A 20,199-nucleotide genomic window follows, 5' to 3' on the forward strand; every position below is an offset into this window, starting at 1 on the left:
CAACTTTAGGATTCTGTTCTTCATTTTGGAAGGCGGACAAGGAGCAAGAGCAACCTGCCGTCACAGAGTCTTCATCTCCTTGGTTGCCCTTCTCTGGGAGGGTGGGCAGATTGTGAGGAGCAAAAACGAGGATGCGATGATGACTCTCACTTTCAATACTCCTACTATAGGTAGGCTAGAGAAGCTGTGAGATGTTTTGCTGAGGGGGGCGGGCAGGAGAAGAGAAGAGGAAAGCAAGTCTTCCACCCCCAGTTATGTCTCCTCCAGAACGTCTGGCCAGAGACATTTTGACAATTTTTTAAAAAATCTGGTGGATTCCAGCAGACCTCAACCATCCTGCTCTGCCTGCTGCTCTACTTCTCCATCCCATAACTCCTAAGCTCTGCAGCTCACCTTGCTTCACCTGCGGAGGAAGAGGGCCCTCTCACCTTTGCCTCTCCTACCGAGTCCCTTTCTTCTCTGAACAGCCCATGACCCCAGCCTCTCACTGCATGGCAAACTTGCCTGGTTGAAGGAGCTTTGAAGACATGCTGATTCCAGAGGATTGGAAGTGTCTAGCACACAGTGTAATAAACACAGGTCTGGCACCCGGTGTTGGCAACCCAAGTCTAAATCCAATTCCAACATTTATGAAACTGAGGTATTTTACGGGGCTTGGGCACCCACCAACTTATAACAATGTCACCGGAGGGGGAATAAAAGGCTTCCTAGGAAAACCCCCTTGGCTGCTCCTGCGCTGCTTCCAAGGCGACTCCACCAAGAACATACATTTATGGCTGAAATACAGACACAAAGCAGCAGATGGGACAACACAGAATGCCCCCCCCCCAGCCATGTCTGGCAATGTCTCCCCCTCCAGCCCCCCCGGGACCCCCTCTTGCTGCGACAGGGCTCTCTGCCCCGCAGCCCCCCAGACCCGCCCAGAAGCCCCCAAGAGAGACACCCCCCCGTAGAAGAGACCCCCCCGGGTCCCCCATCTGGCCCCCCCAAAGACCCCCCTCTCCCCCGCCCAGACGCCCCTTCGCAGCCCCGGGCAGAGAGACGGGCTCCTCCTCCCGGACACGGGTTCCCCCTTCCCACGCACACGCGTCCTCTCCCCCATTGCGGGCCCAGGTGCGGCCTCTTCCCCTCAGAGGGAGCAGCTCTGCGCCTGCGCGACGCCCCGGACGGCTCCGCGGGGAGAGAGAAGGGTTAAGAGGCGGCGAGCTGGCTTCCTAGAGAGGACAGGAAAGGAAGGCGGGCCGCTCCTCCCCCCTCTGACGTCCCTTCCGGCCTCGCCCTCGCCTGCCGGGCTCTGGTGGGTCTCCTCTCGGGGGAAGCCTGGGGAACTCCCTGCCCCGGGAGGCGGAAAGGGGAGGGAAGAGAGGCTGGGGGTCCGGGAGGGAGCCAGAGGGACCTCAGGCCCTGGCCAGGGAGGTGGGACTGGAAGACAGCGAGGAGGGAGAAGGACATTAGGAGGGACATAATTGTGAGGGAGAAGGATATTAGGAGGGACATTATTAGGAGGGAGAAGTGTATTAAGAGGGACATTATTATGAGGGAGAAGTATATTAAGAGGGACATTATTATGAGGGAGAAGTATATTAAGAGGGACAATATTCTGAGGGAGAAGGATATTAGGAGGGACATTATTATGAGGGAGAAGTATATTAAGAGGGACAATATTCTGAGGGAGAAGTATATTAAGAGGGACATTATTATGAGGGAGAAGGATATTAGGAGGGACATTATTAGGAGGGAGAAGGATATTAAGAGGGACAATATTCTGAGGGAGAAGTATATTAAGAGGGACAATATTCTGAGGGAGAAGGATATTAGGAGGGACAATTGTGAGGGAGAAGTATATTATGAGGGACATTATTAGGAGGGAGAAGTATATTAAGAGGGACATTATTAGGAGGGAGAAGTATATTAAGAGGGACATTATTAGGAGGGAGAAGGATATTAAGAGGGACATAATTATGAGGGAGAAATATATTAAGAGGGACATAATTATGAGGGAGAAGGATATTAAGAGGGGCATTATTATGAGGGAGAAGTATATTAGGAGGGACATAATAGTGAGGGAGAAGGATATTAAGAGGGACATGAGGGAGAAGTATATTAGGAGGGACATAATAGTGAGGGAGAAGTATATTAGGAGGGACATAAGGGAGAAGTATATTAAGAGGGACATGAGGGAGAAGTATATTAGGAGGGAAATACCATGAAGCTTCCCTTCTCTCTCTATTACTAAGTCTCCTTATGTCGGTCATTTTCCCTCCCTAATTATTTGATGCAAAGTCCAGTTTCTGAGGCGTCTTCCGGGGCAGTTCCACCCAGAGGGCCTTGCCACCGTCCCCTCGGATCCAGAGCAGGAAGTCCCCAAGGGACGGTGGCTGGAGCTGGACATGGGCCCTGCTGCTCACCAAGCCACCCAAGCAGATATGGCTGGGTTGGGGCGAAGCTCTGGACTATGAAGTGGGGTGGGGAGGGACCTTGCCTTGGCTCCAGATTACACTCACTTGTCACTCACAGTTATGACTTCTCCCTCCCCCCCCCCCCCCCAGACAGCTTGGAGTCTGAGCTGTGGTGCAATCCAGCCCAGGTTCCAGATTACACTTGATACTAATTACACTGGATTCAAATGACTTGATACAAATGACTCACTTGTCATTCACAGTTATGACTTCTCCCTCCCCCTTTCCCCCCCATACAGCTTGGAGTCTGAGCTGTGGTGCAATCCAGCCCTGGTTCCTAGCAATACTCATCCACGCTTCCTCAGGAAACATTCTTATCCTCTTCATCTTACAATAGAATAGTGTGTTTGATTCATAGGATTTGCTGCAGCTTGCATTAGTACCCACAGAACTTGGCAGAGGACCAAGGGGCTCCTTCTGATCTCTGGGAGACTTCCTGGGAGCCCAGATGGATGAGCAAGACTCAGCTGGCCCTGAAGCAGGAAGAGGCCATGCCATGGAAACGGGGAACAGTGGGGAATTCTGGGAAAACTCCGTGCAGAGGATTCTGGGTGAGGAGGACACCCCTTGCTCAGAGGTGCAGAGCCAGCAGCTCAGGCAGTTCTGCTCCCAGGAGGCCAAAGGACCCCGAGAGGTTTGCAGCCAATTCTACCACCTTGACCATCAGTGGCTGAAGCCAGAAAGGCACACGAAAGCTGAGATGCTGGACCTGGTGATCTTGGAGCAGTTCCTGGCCGTCCTTCCCCTGGAGATGGAGATCTGGGTGAGGGAATGCGGAGCGGAAACCAGTTCCCAGGCGGTGGCCCTGGCCGAAGGTTTCCTCCTGAGTCAGGCAGAGGAGAGGAAGCAGGCAGAGCAGCAGGTGAGAGAGACTTTTCTCTGGATATTCCCAAGGGGCTCCAAAGAGGAGGGAGAGTAATGGCCCATTCTTTTTTGGAAAGCATCTAGGAAGAGATCTTCTTCTTCTTCTTCTTCTTCTTCTTCTTCTTCTTCTTCTTCTTCTTCATACCACACCCATGTGGCTGGGTGCCTTCCGGCACATATAAAAGCATAAGAAGACATCAGATGTCTTCTAAAGGTTACACAGTTTTTTATCTCCTTCTCACCTGATGGGAGGGCATTCCCCAGGGTGGGGGCCACTGCAGAGAAGGTCTTCTGCCTGGTTCCCTGTAACTTCACTTACCACAGTGAGGGAATCAGCAGAAGACCCTCCGAACTGGACCTCAGTTCATGGAGACGCTCCTTTGGGTATAGTGGGCCTTTGAGGCCGTTTAGGGCTTTTTAAGGTTCAGCACCAACACCTTGAATTGTGCTGGGAAACGTTTTGGGAGCCAGTGAAGATCCTTGAGGACCAATGTTTCATGGTCCTGGCAGCCAACCCCAGACACCAGTCTAGCAGAAGCAGGAAGCAGCTTTCACCTCTGTCCCCGAAAGCGCTTGCCTCTGCCGTTCCTTTTCTAACCCTTCTCCCCATTCTCTGTTTTGAATCCTTGTTGCTCTTTCAGAGGAAGGATCTTTTGGCAGAAATGGGTCTTGATTCTTCTGAGGCAGAGAAGACTCCGTTGGACGCCAGAGTGAGGCCTCTGGGTAAGGAGGAAGGAGTGTTTTCTCCCCCTTTTTGTCACATTCTCTTGGTTTTGAAACTAACCTGTGAGTTCTTTGCATCTTTTGGGGGAAGACACCTGGAGCCCAGAGCTCGGGGGGGGGGATGTATTTTTGCACAACTATTATATGAAATGGGTACAAATGTCCAAATGTTTATGATAGTAATTTGATTAGTTTACAATTACAGTCCAATAATAGCCTCCTTATAACAATGCGAAATTATACAAAATTATATAATATAGGTCCACCCCCGCATGCTAAAACTGATGGTTTGATGATTTTCTTGATATCTGTATTCCAAAATCTTATTAATTTCAATTACACTCCTGTGAAGATAACAATCCTTTATACAACAACTGCAATATTAATGACTTCCATTCGTATGGAAACATCAAATAATATATAAAACTACAAGTGAGGCACTCCAGCGATATCCTTACTCTTCCTGTGTGCGGCAATCTTTCTGCTCGTGATGTTTTCCCTTGTAAAATGTTCTGTCTTATCTTTTCCTGGTTGTTGCTGTTCTCCATCATTCCTTGGGCGGAGCTAATATCCCATTGTGGTTTCAGAAATTCTCCATCGCTCTGTCCTGTGCTTCGTTGTTTGGCAACTTTAACAGCAGCTTCAAAAATCAAAATGTCCAAATGAATAACCTCTTTTAGCCATTTTTCTTCTACACCTGGGAAAGAGAGGGATCTGTCAGAATTCCAAATGACTCAGTAATGAACCTTATCAGCTCCCTCAAAATTTTCAGATTCCTTACATCCCTCTGTCTGGCCTAAGATAAATGCACATTTATCCAATTAGATTAAATTCCAAGTCCTTTTAGCATTATTCAGTTCAGTCTGTATATAATAAAGGATGGGGAAGAGTCAGCTCTAATTTTCCATCGTAAACATTTTGCAAAATAGAGCTTCCCTCCCTTTTTCCTTTTTTCCCCCACGCACAGTTCCATTTGATGTTATATTTCATATCTGCAATCCAGTTTCATCCCTGCTCACCTGTACATAGATATTTTCAACTAGTATTCAATCGCAGGCTATCAATTCATTAGTGTAGAGATGAAAACTTTATATAAGGAAGCCATAGGCTCCTCTCCCCCCACTCACTGTCTGTTGCAGCAAATGAAGTTTATTCTCAAATTCAAACCTTAAAGACCTTGCAGCTGGTTTAATTCCACAGTTTATTATCTTTTTCAGCAGCGCCTGTACATTAGTCCACATTGAGCTCTAATTGACAGGAGAACCTCTGCTTCTTAATGGCGGAGAAGGAGGGTTTTCGGCAGGCGAAGGGCTTTTGCACTCAGCGCCTCCCTGCCTCCCGCAATCCATGCCGGAGCCGGAACCTGGTACCGAGACAAACTGGGAGTGAAGCCCGTTCCCCCCTGTCCCTGGGGGAAACTTGCAAGGAGAATTACCCTCAGTCATCCTTGTTTTTCCTTTGCCAACGATCTCCCGCTGCCTCCATTAAAGCAGAGCGGAACCGGAAGCTAGCAGGGGAGACTTGGACGAAGCTCCATCTGCACTTAGAGATGCACTGTTTCACCTCTGAGAGAAGCAGGCGCTCACGTTTTCCACTTACCTTTGTCTCTCCCAGGTGACGGAATGATGCCACCAAGACCTGCTCCCTCATCTTTTCATGGTGGTGGAGGGGAGGCAGCAGCTGTGGACCCAGATCAGGTAGGGGGAAGGAGCCTTGTGGGGAAGGAGCGCTGGGATGCAGACTGGCTGGACACAGTTGGATGCAGAGGAATCATAGAATCATAGAGTTGGAAGAGACCACAAGGGCCATCGAGTCCAACCCCCTGCCAAGCAGGAAACACCATCAGAGCACTCCTGACATATGGTTGTCAAGCCTCTGCTTAAAGACCTCCAAAGAAGGAGACTCCACCACACTCCTTGGCAGCAAATTCCACTGTCAAACAGCTCTTACTGTCAGGAAGTTCTTCCTAATGTTTAGGTGGAATCTTCTTTCTTGTAGTTTTGAACCATTGCTCCGTGTCCGCTTCTCTGGAGCAGCAGAAAACAACCTTTCTCCCTCCTCTATGTGACATCCTTTTATATATTTGAACATGGCTATCATATCACCCCTTAACCTCCTCTTCTCCAAGCTAAACATGCCCAGCTCCCTTAGCCCTTCCTCATAAGGCATTGTTTCCAGGCCTTTGACCATTTTGGTTGCCCTCCTCTGGACACATTCCAGTTTGTCAGTGTCCTTCTTGAACTGTGGTGCACGGAATTGGACACAGTACTCCAGGTGAGGTCTGACCAGAGCAGAATACAGTGGCACTATTACTTCCCTTGATCTAGATGCTACACTCCTATTGATGCAGCCCAGAATTGCATTGGCTTTTTTTAGCTGCCGCGTCACACTGTTGGCTCATGGTGGGAGGAGCCAGAGAAGAGGGAGCCGACTGGGAGGAGGAGGAGGAGGAGGAGGGGTCTGAAGCTGGAGAGGGAAGAGGGCTGAGGGAGCAGAGGGAGTCTGTGGCAGAGAGCAGCCCAGACTCCGAGGCAGAAGCTGCAGCAGGAGAGAGGAGGGATGAGGAAGGCAGAGAGGGGTCTGGCCGTTGTAGAAAACAACAGAGCCAAGTGAATGTTCTCTAAGAGGACAGCCTTTTTCCTGTTCTGTTAGGGTCCAGTGTGCTTTGAAGATGTGGCTGTCCATTTCACAGACGAGGAGTGGGCATTGCTGGATCCTGACCAGAGAGCTCTCCATAAGGAAGTCATGGAGGAGAATCATGGGATCTTGGACTCTCTCGGTAAGGCTCCCTATTGGATCATCCTATCTGTTTTGTAATGCAAGACATCTCTCTATGTGATGAAGCTCTGATATTTTGATGGGGCTCAACAGCGCCACCCGCAGCACCTGGGATGTTAACACTCCCACAGCAAACCTTGAATGGATGGCTATTGATTGCTTTCCCTGTGAATATTCTTCCTCCAGTTCTGCCTTTTAAAACCCTGACCAGGCTGTCTGAACTGCCCAGGCCTTCCTTCTTCAATGTAGGCTTCAGAGTGATTTGGGATGTTGAAGTAGCTTCAGTCACGTTTCCTGCTTTGTTCTTGCTTCTGTCTCTCTCTGGTTGACCAAAGAGTCGCTTGACATTGGAGATGGCACAGATTCCACGACTGAACCAAACAAACTCCATCCCAAAACAGAGCCAGGCTTTTTGAATCTCAGGCAGTCAACCCTGTAGTAACAATAATGATAATTTTATTATTTTTACCCAACATCAAACGTTAAAAAAATTCCCAATACTGAGGTGCCCTCAGAAGTCCTCTAAAAGCTGCCTAGTTATTTCCTTGACATCTGATGGGAGGGCGTTCCACAGGGTGGGTTCCCCTATCGAGAAGGCCCCCTGCCTCGTCCCCTGTAACTTCTCACAATAATGTAACATGTAAGTACAGTGGTACTTTGGGTTAAGAACTTAATTCGTTCTGGAGGTCCGTTCTTAACCTGAAACTGTTCTTAACCTGAAGCACCACTTTAGCTAATGGGGCCTCCTGCTGCCACTGCGCTGCCAGAGCACGATTTCTGTTCTCATCCTGAAGCAAAGTTCTTAACCTGAGGTGTTATTTCTAGGTTAGCGGAGTCTGTAACCTGAAGCGTATGTAACCTGAGAAACCAGTGTAAGGAAACTTGAATAATAATAATAATAATAATAATAATAATAATGAAGCTCTTAAACTGAAGCATTAGTTCTGGGTTAGCAGAGTCTGTAACCTGAAGCGTATGTAACCTGAAGCATATGTAACCCGAGGTACCACTGTATATCTTCATTTTGGACAGGGAACTTTCCCGCTTTGGCCACCTTTAAATAATAAAAAAGCACATTTTATTTATGAATATAGTACAGATCCATATTTAAATTTGTACAAAATGACATTACCAGGTTAAGCTGTACTTTTCAAAACTAGAGAGAGAAAACATATAATATTCAACTTGATTTGTATACAAAACTAGACATTTTTACAGAACAAAAGGAACATTATAGCATCTAACTCCCTTCAGTTCTTCCTCTGTCCCAAGCATGAATTAGCATTGTTCCATAATTTGGGACTGCACTTCTTCCCGAGACTCTAATTTGTTTGCCTCTTAGTTTCAGGTGGTGATGAATTGGAAATGAAGAACAAGGGAGACCACGACGAAATCCACAGAGTGGAGGAGCCATATCAGGATTCAGACTGTGGACAGAGCTTCACTCAGAGCTCCCATTCCACTTCCCATCACATAATTCATACAGGGGATAAACCCTATCACTGCTTCAGTCACAGCCACGATCTCACTTCCCATTGTAGAATTCATACAGGGGAACAACCGTATCAGTGCGTGGAATGTGGAAAGAGCTTCACTCGGAGTGCCCATCTCACTTACCATCAAAGAATTCATACAGGGGAGAAACCCTTTCAGTGCGTGGAATGTGGAAAGAGCTTCATTCGGCGTGCCGATCTCACTTCCCATCAAAGGATTCATACAGGGGAGAAACCCTATCAGTGCTTGGAATGTGGAAAGAGCTTCAGTCAGAGCTCCCATCTCACTTCCCATCAAAGGATTCATACAGGAGAGAAACCCTATCAGTGCGTGGAATGTGGAAAGAGCTTCAGTCACAGGCACGATCTCACTTCCCATAGTAGAATTCATACAGGGGAAAAACCATATCAGTGCGTGGAATGTGGAAAGAGCTTCAATCGGAGTGCCCATCTCACTTTCCATCAAAGGATTCATACAGGGGAGAAACCCTATCAGTGCATGGAATGTGGAAAGAGCTTCAGTCAGAGCTCCCATCTCACTTCCCATCAAAGGATTCATACAGGAGAGAAACCCTATCAGTGCTTGGAATGTGGAAAGAGCTTCAGTCAAAGCTACAATCTCACTTGCCATCGTAAAATTCATACAGGGGAGAAACCATATCACTGCTTCAGTAACAGCCATGATCTCACTTCCCATCGTAGAATTCATACAGGGGGAAAACCCTATAAGTGCCTGGAATGTGGAAAGAGCTTCAGTCGGAGTGCCCATCTCACTTCCCATCAAAGGATTCATACAGGGGAGAAACCCTATCGGTGCCTGGAATGTGGAAAGAGCTTCAATCAGAGGGCCCATCTCACTTCCCATCAAAGGATCCATACAGGGGAAAAACCCTATCAGTGCCTGGAATGTGGAAAGAGCTTCAGGACGAGGTCTGAACTCACTTCCCATCAAAGGATTCATACAGGGGAGAAACCCTATCAGTGCGTGGAATGTGGAAAGAGCTTCAGGAAGAGCTCCGATCTCACTTCCCATCGTAGAATTCATACAGGGGAGAAACCATATCACTGCTTGGAGTGTGGAAAGAGCTTCAGTCACAGCCATGATCTCACTTCCCATCAAAGAATGCATACAGAGGGAAAACCCTATCAGTGCATGGTATGTGGAAAGAGCTTCAATCGGAGGGACCATCTCACTTCCCATCAAAGGATTCATACAGGGGAGAAACCCTATCAGTGCATTGAATGTGGAAAGAGCTTCATTCAGAGCGCCCATCTCACTTCCCATCAAAGGATTCATACAGGGGAGAAACCCTATCAGTGCGTGGAATGTGGAAAGAGCTTTAGTCAGGGCTCCCATCTCACTTCCCATCAAAGGATTCATAAAGGGGAGAACCCTATCAGTGCGTGGAATGTGGAAAGAGCTTCACCTGGAAAATAAGCTTCACATCCCATCAAAGTATTCATTCAGGGGAAAACCCCTATCAGTGTCTGGAATGTGGAAAGAGCTTCAGTAAGAGCTCCTATCTCACTTCCCATCAAAGGATTCATACAGGCGAGAAACCATATCACTGCTTCAGTCACAGCCATGATCTCACTTCCCATCGTAGAATTCATACAGGGGAAAAACCCTATCAGTGCCTGGAATGTGGAAAGAGCTTCAGTCAGAGCCACCATCTCACTTCCCATCAAAGGAATCATACAGGGGAGAATCCTGTCAGTGCCTGGAATGTGGAAAGAGCTTCACCTGGAAAGTAAGCGTCATATCCCATCAAAGAATTCATACAGGGAAAACCTTGTCAGTGTCTGGAATCTGGAAAGAGCTTCAACAGAAACGAAAGTCTCACAGCCCATCACAAAATACATAAAGGGGAGAAACCCTCAGAACTCTCACACAACTCAGACAACTTATGTGCAGCAGTGCACATAAGCTGCACGCCCACCACGGCAACCTCATCCGGAAGACGGGAACTGCGCAAGTTGTGGGGAGCCACGAGCAGAGGACTTGCCATTTCCGCAATGCAGAATGCCGACAATGCAGAAAAGTGGGACACATCGCCCTGGTGTGCCGTGCCTGCCCTACCCAAAGCCTCGAACAAGATGGCCGACCCAAGAGACCCAGGCCCTGTGGTCTGACACACCAAGGCAAATCAACGAAGATAACAGACTGTCAGGTATACCAGTTGCCTCATTCTAATGCATTCTAATAAATGAAGAGATAGAATGGAAGATAAAATGGTTGAGACATAGAAATTTTGAGTTTGCAAATAAACCTGGCAAACTTCTGGCCTAGCAATTAAAGAAGAAAAAGGAAGATAGAATTATCAATAAAGTTAAAATTGAAGACAAATGGATTCAAGAACCGAAGGAAATTAGTAAAAACTTTCCTAGTTTTTTTGGAAAACTATATAAAGAAGGTCCAGAGACTCCAGAAAAAATAATTGATTATTTGGGCAAAAATAAACTACCAATAATACCTAAGGAAAAAACTGCAATCTTGAATTCACCAATAACAGCTATGGAGGTGCAACAAGCTATACAGAGATCAAAATTAGGAAAGACACCGAGCCCAGATGGTCTCCCAGCTAATTACTATAAAAAGTTAGAACAAGCATTATTTCTTCCCTTGAAAAACCTAATGAATAATATTCTGGCAAATGGAAAGCTACCGAAAACCCGGAAGGACAGCTTTATTACTCTTATCCACAAACAGGGAACAGATGCCACAAACATGGCCAATTACAGACCCATTGCACTGCTAAATAACGATTACAAGATATTCGCAGACATTCTTGCAAATAGATTAAAAATGGTGCTGAAAGAGATAATTCATAAAGATCAAACCGGATTTCTTCCCGGACGATTTATGCAATCCAATATTAGATGTGTGATTAATGTATTAGAATATTTGGATATTAAAATTGATAAACCAGCAGCTATTATGTTGGTGGACGCTGAAAAGGCTTTTGACAATGTGTCCTGGAAGTTTATGAAAAAATTAATGGAAGAAATCGGACTGGGAGAAAATATTTGTAAAGGAATAAATGCCATCTATTCGGAACAATATGCAAAATTGATCATCAATGGAAGAATTACTGAGGAGTGCAAAATAAACAAGGGAACCAGACAGGGCTGCCCACTGTCACCACTGATATTTATCTTGGTGATGGAAGTCTTGAACAATCAAATAAGAAAGGATCAGCTTGTTAAAGGCATCACTCTGGGAAACAAAACATATAAAATTAGAAATATCTGGCAGGGCAAAAAGCCCAGAATCAAGTTCAAGATATTAACTGATGCTAAAGAAAGAGGGGGCTTTGCCCTGCCAGACTTAAAGTTGTACTATGAATCAGCAGCTTTCTGCTGGTTGAAAGATTGGCTACTTCTTGAAAACACCGATGTTTTAGATTTGGAAGGATTTAACAATGCTTTTGGTTGGCATGCATATTTGTGGTATGACAAGGTTAAAATACATAAGGCTTTCAAGAACCATGTTGTCAGAAAAGCAGTCTTCAATGTCTGGTTAAAATATAAATATTTATTGGAAAATAAGACCCCAAGGTGGTTATCACCAATGGAGGCTAAGGCCCCGAAAAGACTCAATATGGAGGCCAAATGGCCGAAATATTGGGAAATAATAGAAAAAGATGGAGACAATTGGAGGTTGCAGAGTTTGGAGAAATTACAGGGGAAAGTGCGAGATTGGTTACATTACGCTCAGATTAAAGAAGCTTTTAAGTCAGATAAAAAGTTAGGATTCCAGGTGGAAAAATCAAAGTTAGAAACAGAACTGTTAGAACCCAGCTCTAAGTTACTTTCAAGAATGTATAACTTGCTGCTAAAATGGAACACACAGGATGAAACGGTCAAATCAGCTATGATAAAATGGGCACAGGACATAGGGCACAACATTATGTTCGCGGACTGGGAAAAGTTATGGACCACAGGTTTGAGATTTACGGCATGTAATGCCTTGAAAGAAAACATTATGAAAATGATATATAGGTGGTACATAACTCCAGTCAAGCTTGCAAAGATATATCATGTGTCTGACAATAAATGTTGGAAGTGTAAAGAAGCTGAAGGAACATTCTTTCACCTCTGGTGGACTTGCCCTAGAATGAAGGCTTTCTGGGAAATGATATATAATGACCCGAAAAAGGTATTTAAGTATACCTTCCCTAAGAAACCAGAGGCCTTTCTTTTAGGCATTGTCGGCCAGAGTGTGCAAAAGAAGGATCGAACCTTTTTTATGTATGCTACAACAGCAGCAAGGATACTCATCGCCAAAAGCTGGAAAACTCAAGATTTGCCCACACTGGAAGAATGGCAGATGCAACTGATGGACTATATGGAACTGGCGGAGATGACTAGCAGAATCCGAGATCTGGGAGAAGAACTGGTGGAGGAGGAATGGAAGAAATTTAAGGACTATATACAAAAATATTGTAAATTGTATGAATGTTAAGAAAGATGTAAGATTAGCAATAGAATGGCTCCAACAAATTAGCTACAAGGAATACAAATCTAATTGTAATTGAAAGAAAAGACAAATTTTGGATAAATTGTTATAACTAAGTCTTCAAAAGAGTGATTTAAATTCTAAAATCTGAGATTTAATATTGGAAAAATATATTATATGAATTGAAACAAGTTAATAATTTGCTAGTAAAATTTATGAGTTTAGGATGCAGGAACAAGAGATGTGAGGAAGTCTAAAGATGAGAATGAAATGTGGATATTGGAAAATACTATGTTATTATGTATGTTTTTTATTGTGTAAATAAAAACTTAATAAATATTATTATAAAAAAACATAAAATTAAAGCTTTTGCAGACGATTTACTTGTTATGACTGAAAACCCTAAAGAAAGTCTGAAAAGAGTGCTGGAATTGATTAAAGAATTTGGAGAAGTGGCAGGCTTTAAGCTGAATATAACAAAAACAAAAATGCTTGTTAAAAATGTAACCACAAAAGAAAAGGACTTAGAAAAAATATTGGGCCTGAAAATCTCTTCAAAAGCGAAATACTTGGGTATTTGGATCACCCCCAAGAACATAAACTTATTTCAGGATAATTATACCAAAACTTGGTTAGAGATTAGAAAAAACTTGGTAACCTGGAGTAAACTAAAATAAACATTTCTGGGTAGGATTTCCATTATAAAGATGAATGTGCTTCCAAAATTAATCTTTTTATTTCAAATGATCCCAATACTGGGTGAAGCAGGTTGTCTCAAGATATGGCAAAGAGAAATTTCCAAATTCCTGTGGGAAGGGAAGAAACCTAGGATTAAACGCCTGATCTTAATAGACATAAAAGAGAGAGGAGGCTTTTCCCTACCTGACCTAAAACTTTACTATGAGGCAGCCTGTTTCACCTGGCTAAAAGATTGGTGCACGCTGCAGGATCCGGACCTCTTGGACCTGGAAGGTTTTGACAACCGTTGGGGATGGCATGCCTACCTAATATATGGAAAAGCGAAAATTCATAAAAAATTTACCAACCATATAATAACAAAGTCACTCTTTGCCTTATGGAAAAAATATAAAGACCTGCTGGAGCCTAAGGTCCCATGGTGGACTTCTCCAGTAGAAGCCATAGCAGTAAAACGGAAAAATACTCAGGAAAGCTGGCCAACATATAAAATACTTCTAAAAAATGAAGATAGCCAAATAAAATTTAAAAACTTTGAGGAAATAAGAGAACACATTTCAGACTGGTTCCAATACCATCAGCTATTTGAAAATTTTAAATCTGACAAACAAAAGGGGTTCTCCACAGAAACTTCCCAATTTGAATCTGATCTTGTAAATTCTAAAAGAAAAACTCTTTCCAAAACTTACCGACTCCTCCTTGACTGGACAGTCAAAGAGGAGGAGGTAACAGTGGCAATGGTGAGGTGGTCCCAGGATTTTGGCCATTCAATAACCATGGCAACAATGGGAAAATTTAGGGAAGAACAATTGGAAATTCACAAATTGTTACACGATTAGAGAGAACTTTCAAAAAATGCAACACCGATGGTATCTAACACCATGGAAACTTTCAAAAATGTATAAAAACGTGTCAAGTAATTGTTGGAGATGTGAAGGCTCAGGAACATTCTACCATATGTGGTGGTTATGTAGGAAAATACAGGTATTATGGGAACGTATACATGCAGAACTGCAAAAAATGCTAAAGATCTCTTTCAATAAAACACCAGAGGTCTACCTCCTGGGAATAACAGATTTGGATATTCCCCAAAAGAGGAAGGGTATCTTTTTATATGCGACGGCGGCAGCAAGAGTTTTGATTGCAGCAAAATGGAAGAGTAATGAAATCCCCTCTATACAAGATTGGATCCAAAAGCTGACAGAATATGCTGAATTAGATGGTTTATCAGAAAAAAAGAATAAATCAAAACAGGAATTTGTTTCTAAATGGGAGGTTTTCAAAGAATATCTGAAAAATAAATATAGTAGTTTAAATTCTGTTGCAGCATTCGAGGAATTTCAGTAATAGTTGTAAGGTAGATATAAGAAATTAGATTTATCGAGAATAAGTTTAATTTTGAAAAAAATGTTTATTGGCAATAAGTAATATGATTTTGAAATTTGGAATAGACAGGAGGTTGGGTCTTTAGTGTTAAGACCAATAGATGTTTTATTGTTTGCTAAGAAAATTATGGGTCTATGGTTATTTTTGTAATTTGTGTGTAATTTGGTATTTTTGTTTGTTTGTTTTTCTTGTTGTATAAATAAAATAAAATTTTAATTAAAAAATAAAATAAATGCAGAAACAATTTACATCAAGGCACAGATAGAGGCAGCCCCTTGCCGCATGGAGCTTGTTACAGGCTCAACCCTGTCCATAATTTTGGCATGGACATTAAGGAATTGTGTCTCAGTGGCGGCTCCAAGTTTGGCCAGCCCCATTCACCCTCCGGGAGACTTCCATAAATGCAAGGTCCCCACGATGGGGGTGGGAACCTTCAATGTACAATATCGAGGGCGGAAGTGGCGTTTGGACTTGATTGTGGTCAAGGGGCGCTATGTTAGCTTACTGGGATTGGCATGGTTTGGGCCACTGGGGCTAGCCATCACTGAGGTAAACTGCAGCAGCTCCCATGTGGAAGTGGACGCCATGTGCAAAGTGTTTTCAGGGGTTTTTGATGGGGCATTGGGGTGATATACTGCCCACCCCATTGGCCTACAACTAGACCCTGCCATACGACCCATCAGGTTCAAGGCCCACCAGGTCCCGTTCACCCTTAAAACCCCGCATTGACGAGGAATTAGACCGGCTTGTGGAGCAAGGAGTGCTCTAGCCTAATGCCCTTGAGAAACCCTAATCATCACACCCGTCAAGCCCAATGGCTCAGTCCACATCTGCACAGACTACAAATGTAACAAGGCCCTTATGGCTCATGCATACCCGGTGCCAATGGTCAGCCATGTCCTTGCCACCCTGGCGGGGTCTAAGAGTCCACCTGATCGGGGACAAGGTGAGGACTATTTGCGACGCCCCTGCACCTAAGGGTAAGGCAGAACTCCAAGCCTTCTTGGGACTATTGAACTTCCGGATGATTCCTGGGGGGGAAACTGCAAGGAAGGCTGGACAGAGGAATCCCAAGGGGATAGCAGAAGGGTGAGGCCCATAGAGAAGGAGGAGCGGGTAAGGGAGGCAGAACTAGGAAGTCCAGAAGTGACCGAGGCTGAGCAGCCACAGGAACGTGAACCACAACCGAGTGGACCAGCGGCGTCCAATCCAAGAACCCCGTCACAACCGGCAGCCCTGGAACAAGAGCCGGAACCAGGAACCCCTACTGAGACACCCAAAACCACAACACATACATAGGTGACCAGCATACCTCAACGACTACAAATGCTAACCTTCTGGGCGCAACGGGAACGTAGAGGGCAGGGGGGTTATGTACTAAGCTTGGAGCCTAGAACAAATGGCAAGTAGGATCCTAGAATGCAACAACTGATTGGCCTGCAGGAAAAGACCAATCAGGCTCCAGGAGGGAAGCAGAATCAGCCAGTCAGACGGGACTGATTGTGTAAATAATGTATATAAAAGCCTGAAGTTGGGGGGGGGGGTTGCTATTAAATCACTGCTTTACAAGCTGCAATAAAGAGCATGAAGTCACTACAGGACTCCTGAGTAGATTTCAGAGAATCTAATGCATCTTTGGCTGGGATTGTCCACCAAGGAGATTGGAGATGGTTGCCTGTCAAAGGGTAGTCAAAGGTAGCGGGGGGGGGGGGGAGAGCTCCTTGTGAAAGGGGGGGGGCAGTTTTGGGAGACATTCCAGCCGTGGCATTGGCAGCCAGAAGAGGAATCCTGGAAGAGGACACTCCAGGCTCATCTAGTCCAACCCCTGCGATTCAGGAACCCCGGTTCTTAGTCCCGCCAGCTCCCTTGAACTGGGCAACTCAGATGCCTGGAGCAGCGCCCGTTGGAGAGCAGCCTTGGGTCGCCTCTGGAGCTGGCTGGACCTTTTGGACGGCTGTTTCCATCCCCCCTGCCTTCTGCTGGCAGGCCCGGTTGGGAGTTGTAGTCCAAAGCCCATTGAGGGGAGGTGGTTTGCAAGTTGGAACTAGGAGATGCCACCAAGTGTGTGTGTGTGTGTGTGTGTGTGTGTCGGGAGGGTGTCTTTTCAGTGCCAGGATACAAGGTGCTCTCTTGACCCGGGAGCCCAATCCCTCTCCCCCACCCCTAGAAAAAGGGGTCTTCCCCTCATCCTCTCCTTGCAGGACCCCCTTTTCCTTCCTCTTTGCTCAGAGAGTCAGAACCAACTCTCTCTCAAGGGACCCTGGAGCCAAACACTTGCAGAGTTTTACTTCTCAAGCAAAGGTTGGGAAGGAATACATTCTTGTTGCTCTTGAGATGTACAGAAATCTGTTCTCCCACGGAGGGAGAAGCTTGCCAGGCCCCCAAGGTCCCCGCAGGGAGAGAGGAACCAGCAAAAGGGTTAAGTGGCACCCAGCTGGCTTCCTGGAGAGGAATAAAGGGAGGAGGCTCCCCAGAGCAAAACCTCCGCCCCCATCCAGGCTTTTGTCTCTCTGCTCCACAAGTGTTGTCTGGGGGACCTTTCTGGGATCCGGTGAGTTGCCTTGGGGAGATGGGGGGTCCCAGGGCTGCAGGGGAGGGTCCCCCCAAAGAAGACCCCTCTGCCAACTCCCCTTTGTCTCCTAGAAGTGACTCATGGGGAGGGGGAAAGGGGGAACCAGCCAGGTGACAGGACACTCAGGTTACCACCAACTCCTCCCTCAACCCCTCCTTTCTGTAATGTATGCATGATGTTTCTGGGGGTGAGCTTGATCTAGAGGAGGGGAATTTCAAAAGTTTTTATAAGGTCTTGCACACCATTTTTCTGTGTCTTTCCTCTCTCCTGCAAGTGAGGGGAACACCCTGTTCAGTAAAGGCCAAGCCTACAGGCTGCTGTTTTGCTCCAAGTTATCCTGGTTGGTGTCTTTGTTTTTTTCCAAGGGAGCCCTCGGATTTTTCCGGTAACACTGCTTCAGGGCCAGCTGAGTCTTGCTCATCCATCTCTGTTCTCTGGACACCTCCAGATCGGAAGGAGTCATTAGGTCTTCTGCCAAGTTTTGTCTGTCCTACTGAGAGGTGCCAGAGAATCCTGTAAAGCAAATGCATTCTTGACCACAAACTTGACATGAGCCAACAGTGTGACGCGGCAGCTAAAAAAGCCAATGCAATTCTGGGCTGCATCAAGAGGAGTATAGCATCTAGATCAAGGGAAGTAATAGTGCCACTGTATTCTGCTCTGGTCAGACCTCACCTGGAGTACTGTGTCCAGTTCTGGGCACCACAGTTCAAGAAGGACACTGACAAACTGGAACGTGTCCAGAGGAGGGCAACCCAAATGGTCAAAGGCCTGGAAACGATGCCTTATGAGGAACGGCTGAGGGAGCTGGGCATGTTTAGCCTGGAGAAGAGGAGGTTAAGGGGTGATATGATAGCCATGTTCAAATATATAAAAGGATGTCACATAGAGGAGGGAGAAAGGTTGTTTTCTGCTGCTCCAGAGAAGCGGACACGGAGCAATGGATCCAAACTACAAGAAAGAAGATTCCACCTCAACATTAGGAAGAACTTCTTGACAGTAAGAGCTGTTCAACAGTGGAATTTGCTGCCAAGGAGTGTGGTGGAGTCTCCTTCTTTGGAGGTCTTTAAGCAGAGGCTTGACAACCATATGTCAGGAGTGCTCTGATGGTGTTTCCTGCTTGGCAGGGGGTTGGACTCGATGGCCCTTGTGGTCTCTTCCAATTCTATGATTCTATGCATCCTCTGTAAAGTACACCCCTTTTGCAATTCCAATAAAAAAATATCTCCAATCTGCCCCTGTTGAAGGAGGCTTTTTCTGATCATATCCTTTTTCTTAATGCAGCAGAGCTTTTACCGTTGCCATCTTCCTCCTTAGCCCGAGCTGTTATGATCATATCTGATCTTCCTCTGCCAGTTTTGATCAGGACTCTCCACCAAGGACTGTGATGGTCAATAAGTCCATTTATTTTACTCCTCCTGCATTTCCTTTGGGTAATTAATTCTTTCTTGGTGGGGTTCACCAAATCATGAAATAACAAATATAAGAAATGCAAAAGTACGGCAGCCGCTCACCTCATTCATCAAAACGGCAAGAAAGGAGTCTTTTTGAAGTCCGAAACTTGACCTCCAATGACTGTGTAGTTTAGCAGATTTTTCTTTTAACTCTTTCCTTCCAGAACAGGCCTGTTTTTCTGCCAAATCTTTTAATTTTAGGGAAACGGACTCCTAGCTGACAAGACTGACTTTGGAGAGTTGCCAAATTTGTGCCTTGGACATCACCCAGAGTCCCTGCCTCCACAGCTCCTCTGGGCACAAACGATGAAACGCCATTCAGTGATGTTTATGTGCTGAGAATAGGGAAGTGCCGCCTCACCTTCTGAATGTCACTAATTTTATTTATCAACCGTTGCAGTTTTATTTCTAGATTGAATGCTAAAATAGACTTCTAAGCAGTTTACACACTATACCCAACTGTGGCCAGGCTGCACGTCCTCATTCACACAATGGGGCTTTCCTCCCTCTCCTCACATGCCCCCATGTGACCTTGAAGTTGGCTTGGGGGCATCTGGAGGTCTCTCCCCCCACCCCCTAGAACCAAAAACAGGGAGAGGAGAGAAGGGATCCTTCCATGTGGCAAACAGGAAAACCATGATCTGGAGAAGACCAGGTTCTTTATGTTCATCATTAAAATAAACAATAAAAGGGTTCCATTAAGACATTAAAATATGCACCCATAATCAAAATTTGCAGCAAAACAAACCCATTAAAACAGAACAGCAATTAAGAGGCAGAAAACAACAGAGTAAAATGTAACAGATCACCTTTCTCTTGTCTAAGAGGACAGCCTTTTTCCTGTTCTGTTAGGGTCCAGTGTGCTTTGAAGATGTGGCTGTCCATTTCACAGACGAGGAGTGGGCGTTGCTGGATCCTGACCAGAGAGCTCTCCATAAGGAAGTCATGGAGGAGAATCGTGGCATCTTGGACTCTCTCGGTAAGGCTCCCTATTGGATCATCCTATCTGTTTTGTAATGCAAGACATCTCTCTATGTGACGAACCTCTGATATTTTGATGGGGCTCAACAGCGCCACCCGCAGCACCTGGGATGTTAACACTCCCACAGCAAACCTTGAATGGATGGCTATTGATTGCTTTCCCTGTGAATATTCTTCCTCCAGTTCTGCCTTTTAAAACCCTGACCAGGCTGTCTGAACTGCCCAGGCCTTCTTCAATGTAGGATTCAGAGTGATCTGGGATGTTGAAGTAGCTCCAGTCACGTTTCCTGCTTTGTTCTTGCTTCTGTCTCTCTCTGGTTGACCAAAGATAGGA

General features: G+C 45.6%; 2 protein-coding genes across 4 annotated transcripts in view; both read left to right on the top strand.

The window, feature by feature from the left end:
- LOC310851439 (uncharacterized protein) overlaps positions 1–20,199 on the top strand; it is a 77,552-nt gene that overhangs the window by 20,447 nt on the left and 36,906 nt on the right. The window contains exon 2 of the mRNA XM_083753861.1: positions 16,981–17,409. The gene's annotated coding sequence lies outside the window, so the exon portion shown is untranslated. The remainder of the gene's footprint in view (positions 1–16,980; positions 17,410–20,199) is intronic.
- LOC310851410 (uncharacterized protein) lies at positions 1,262–10,212 on the top strand. 3 transcript variants are annotated; one of them, XM_083753782.1, is made up of 6 exons: positions 1,262–1,297; positions 2,840–3,321; positions 3,965–4,046; positions 5,661–5,743; positions 6,699–6,825; positions 8,167–10,212. In XM_083753782.1, the coding sequence occupies exons 2-6, from the start codon at positions 2,908–2,910 to the stop codon at positions 9,753–9,755; spliced, it is 2,295 nt and encodes a 764-aa protein (XP_083609908.1). In that variant the 5' UTR covers positions 1,262–1,297; positions 2,840–2,907; the 3' UTR covers positions 9,756–10,212. The 3 variants fall into 3 exon arrangements, with proteins under 3 accessions (XP_083609908.1, XP_083609907.1, XP_083609909.1); XM_083753781.1 differs by having other exon boundaries at positions 1,278–1,301; positions 2,699–3,321; XM_083753783.1 differs by lacking the exon at positions 1,262–1,297 and having other exon boundaries at positions 2,699–3,321; positions 8,173–10,012.

This window comes from Podarcis gaigeae (genome assembly GCF_964106915.1).
Source record: "Podarcis gaigeae genome assembly, chromosome: 8".
Taxonomy (NCBI): domain Eukaryota; kingdom Metazoa; phylum Chordata; class Lepidosauria; order Squamata; family Lacertidae; genus Podarcis; species Podarcis gaigeae.

Coding starts and splice junctions, on each gene's coding strand:
- LOC310851410 (XM_083753782.1), top strand. CDS start 2,908: ATGGATGAGCAAGACTCAGCTGGCCCTGAAGCAGGAAGAGGCCATGCC. Junction 4,047..5,660: donor CGCCAGAGTGAGGCCTCTGG/GTAAGGAGGAAG, acceptor TGTCTCTCCCAG/GTGACGGAATGATGCCACCA. Junction 6,826..8,166: donor TGGGATCTTGGACTCTCTCG/GTAAGGCTCCCT, acceptor TTTGCCTCTTAG/TTTCAGGTGGTGATGAATTG.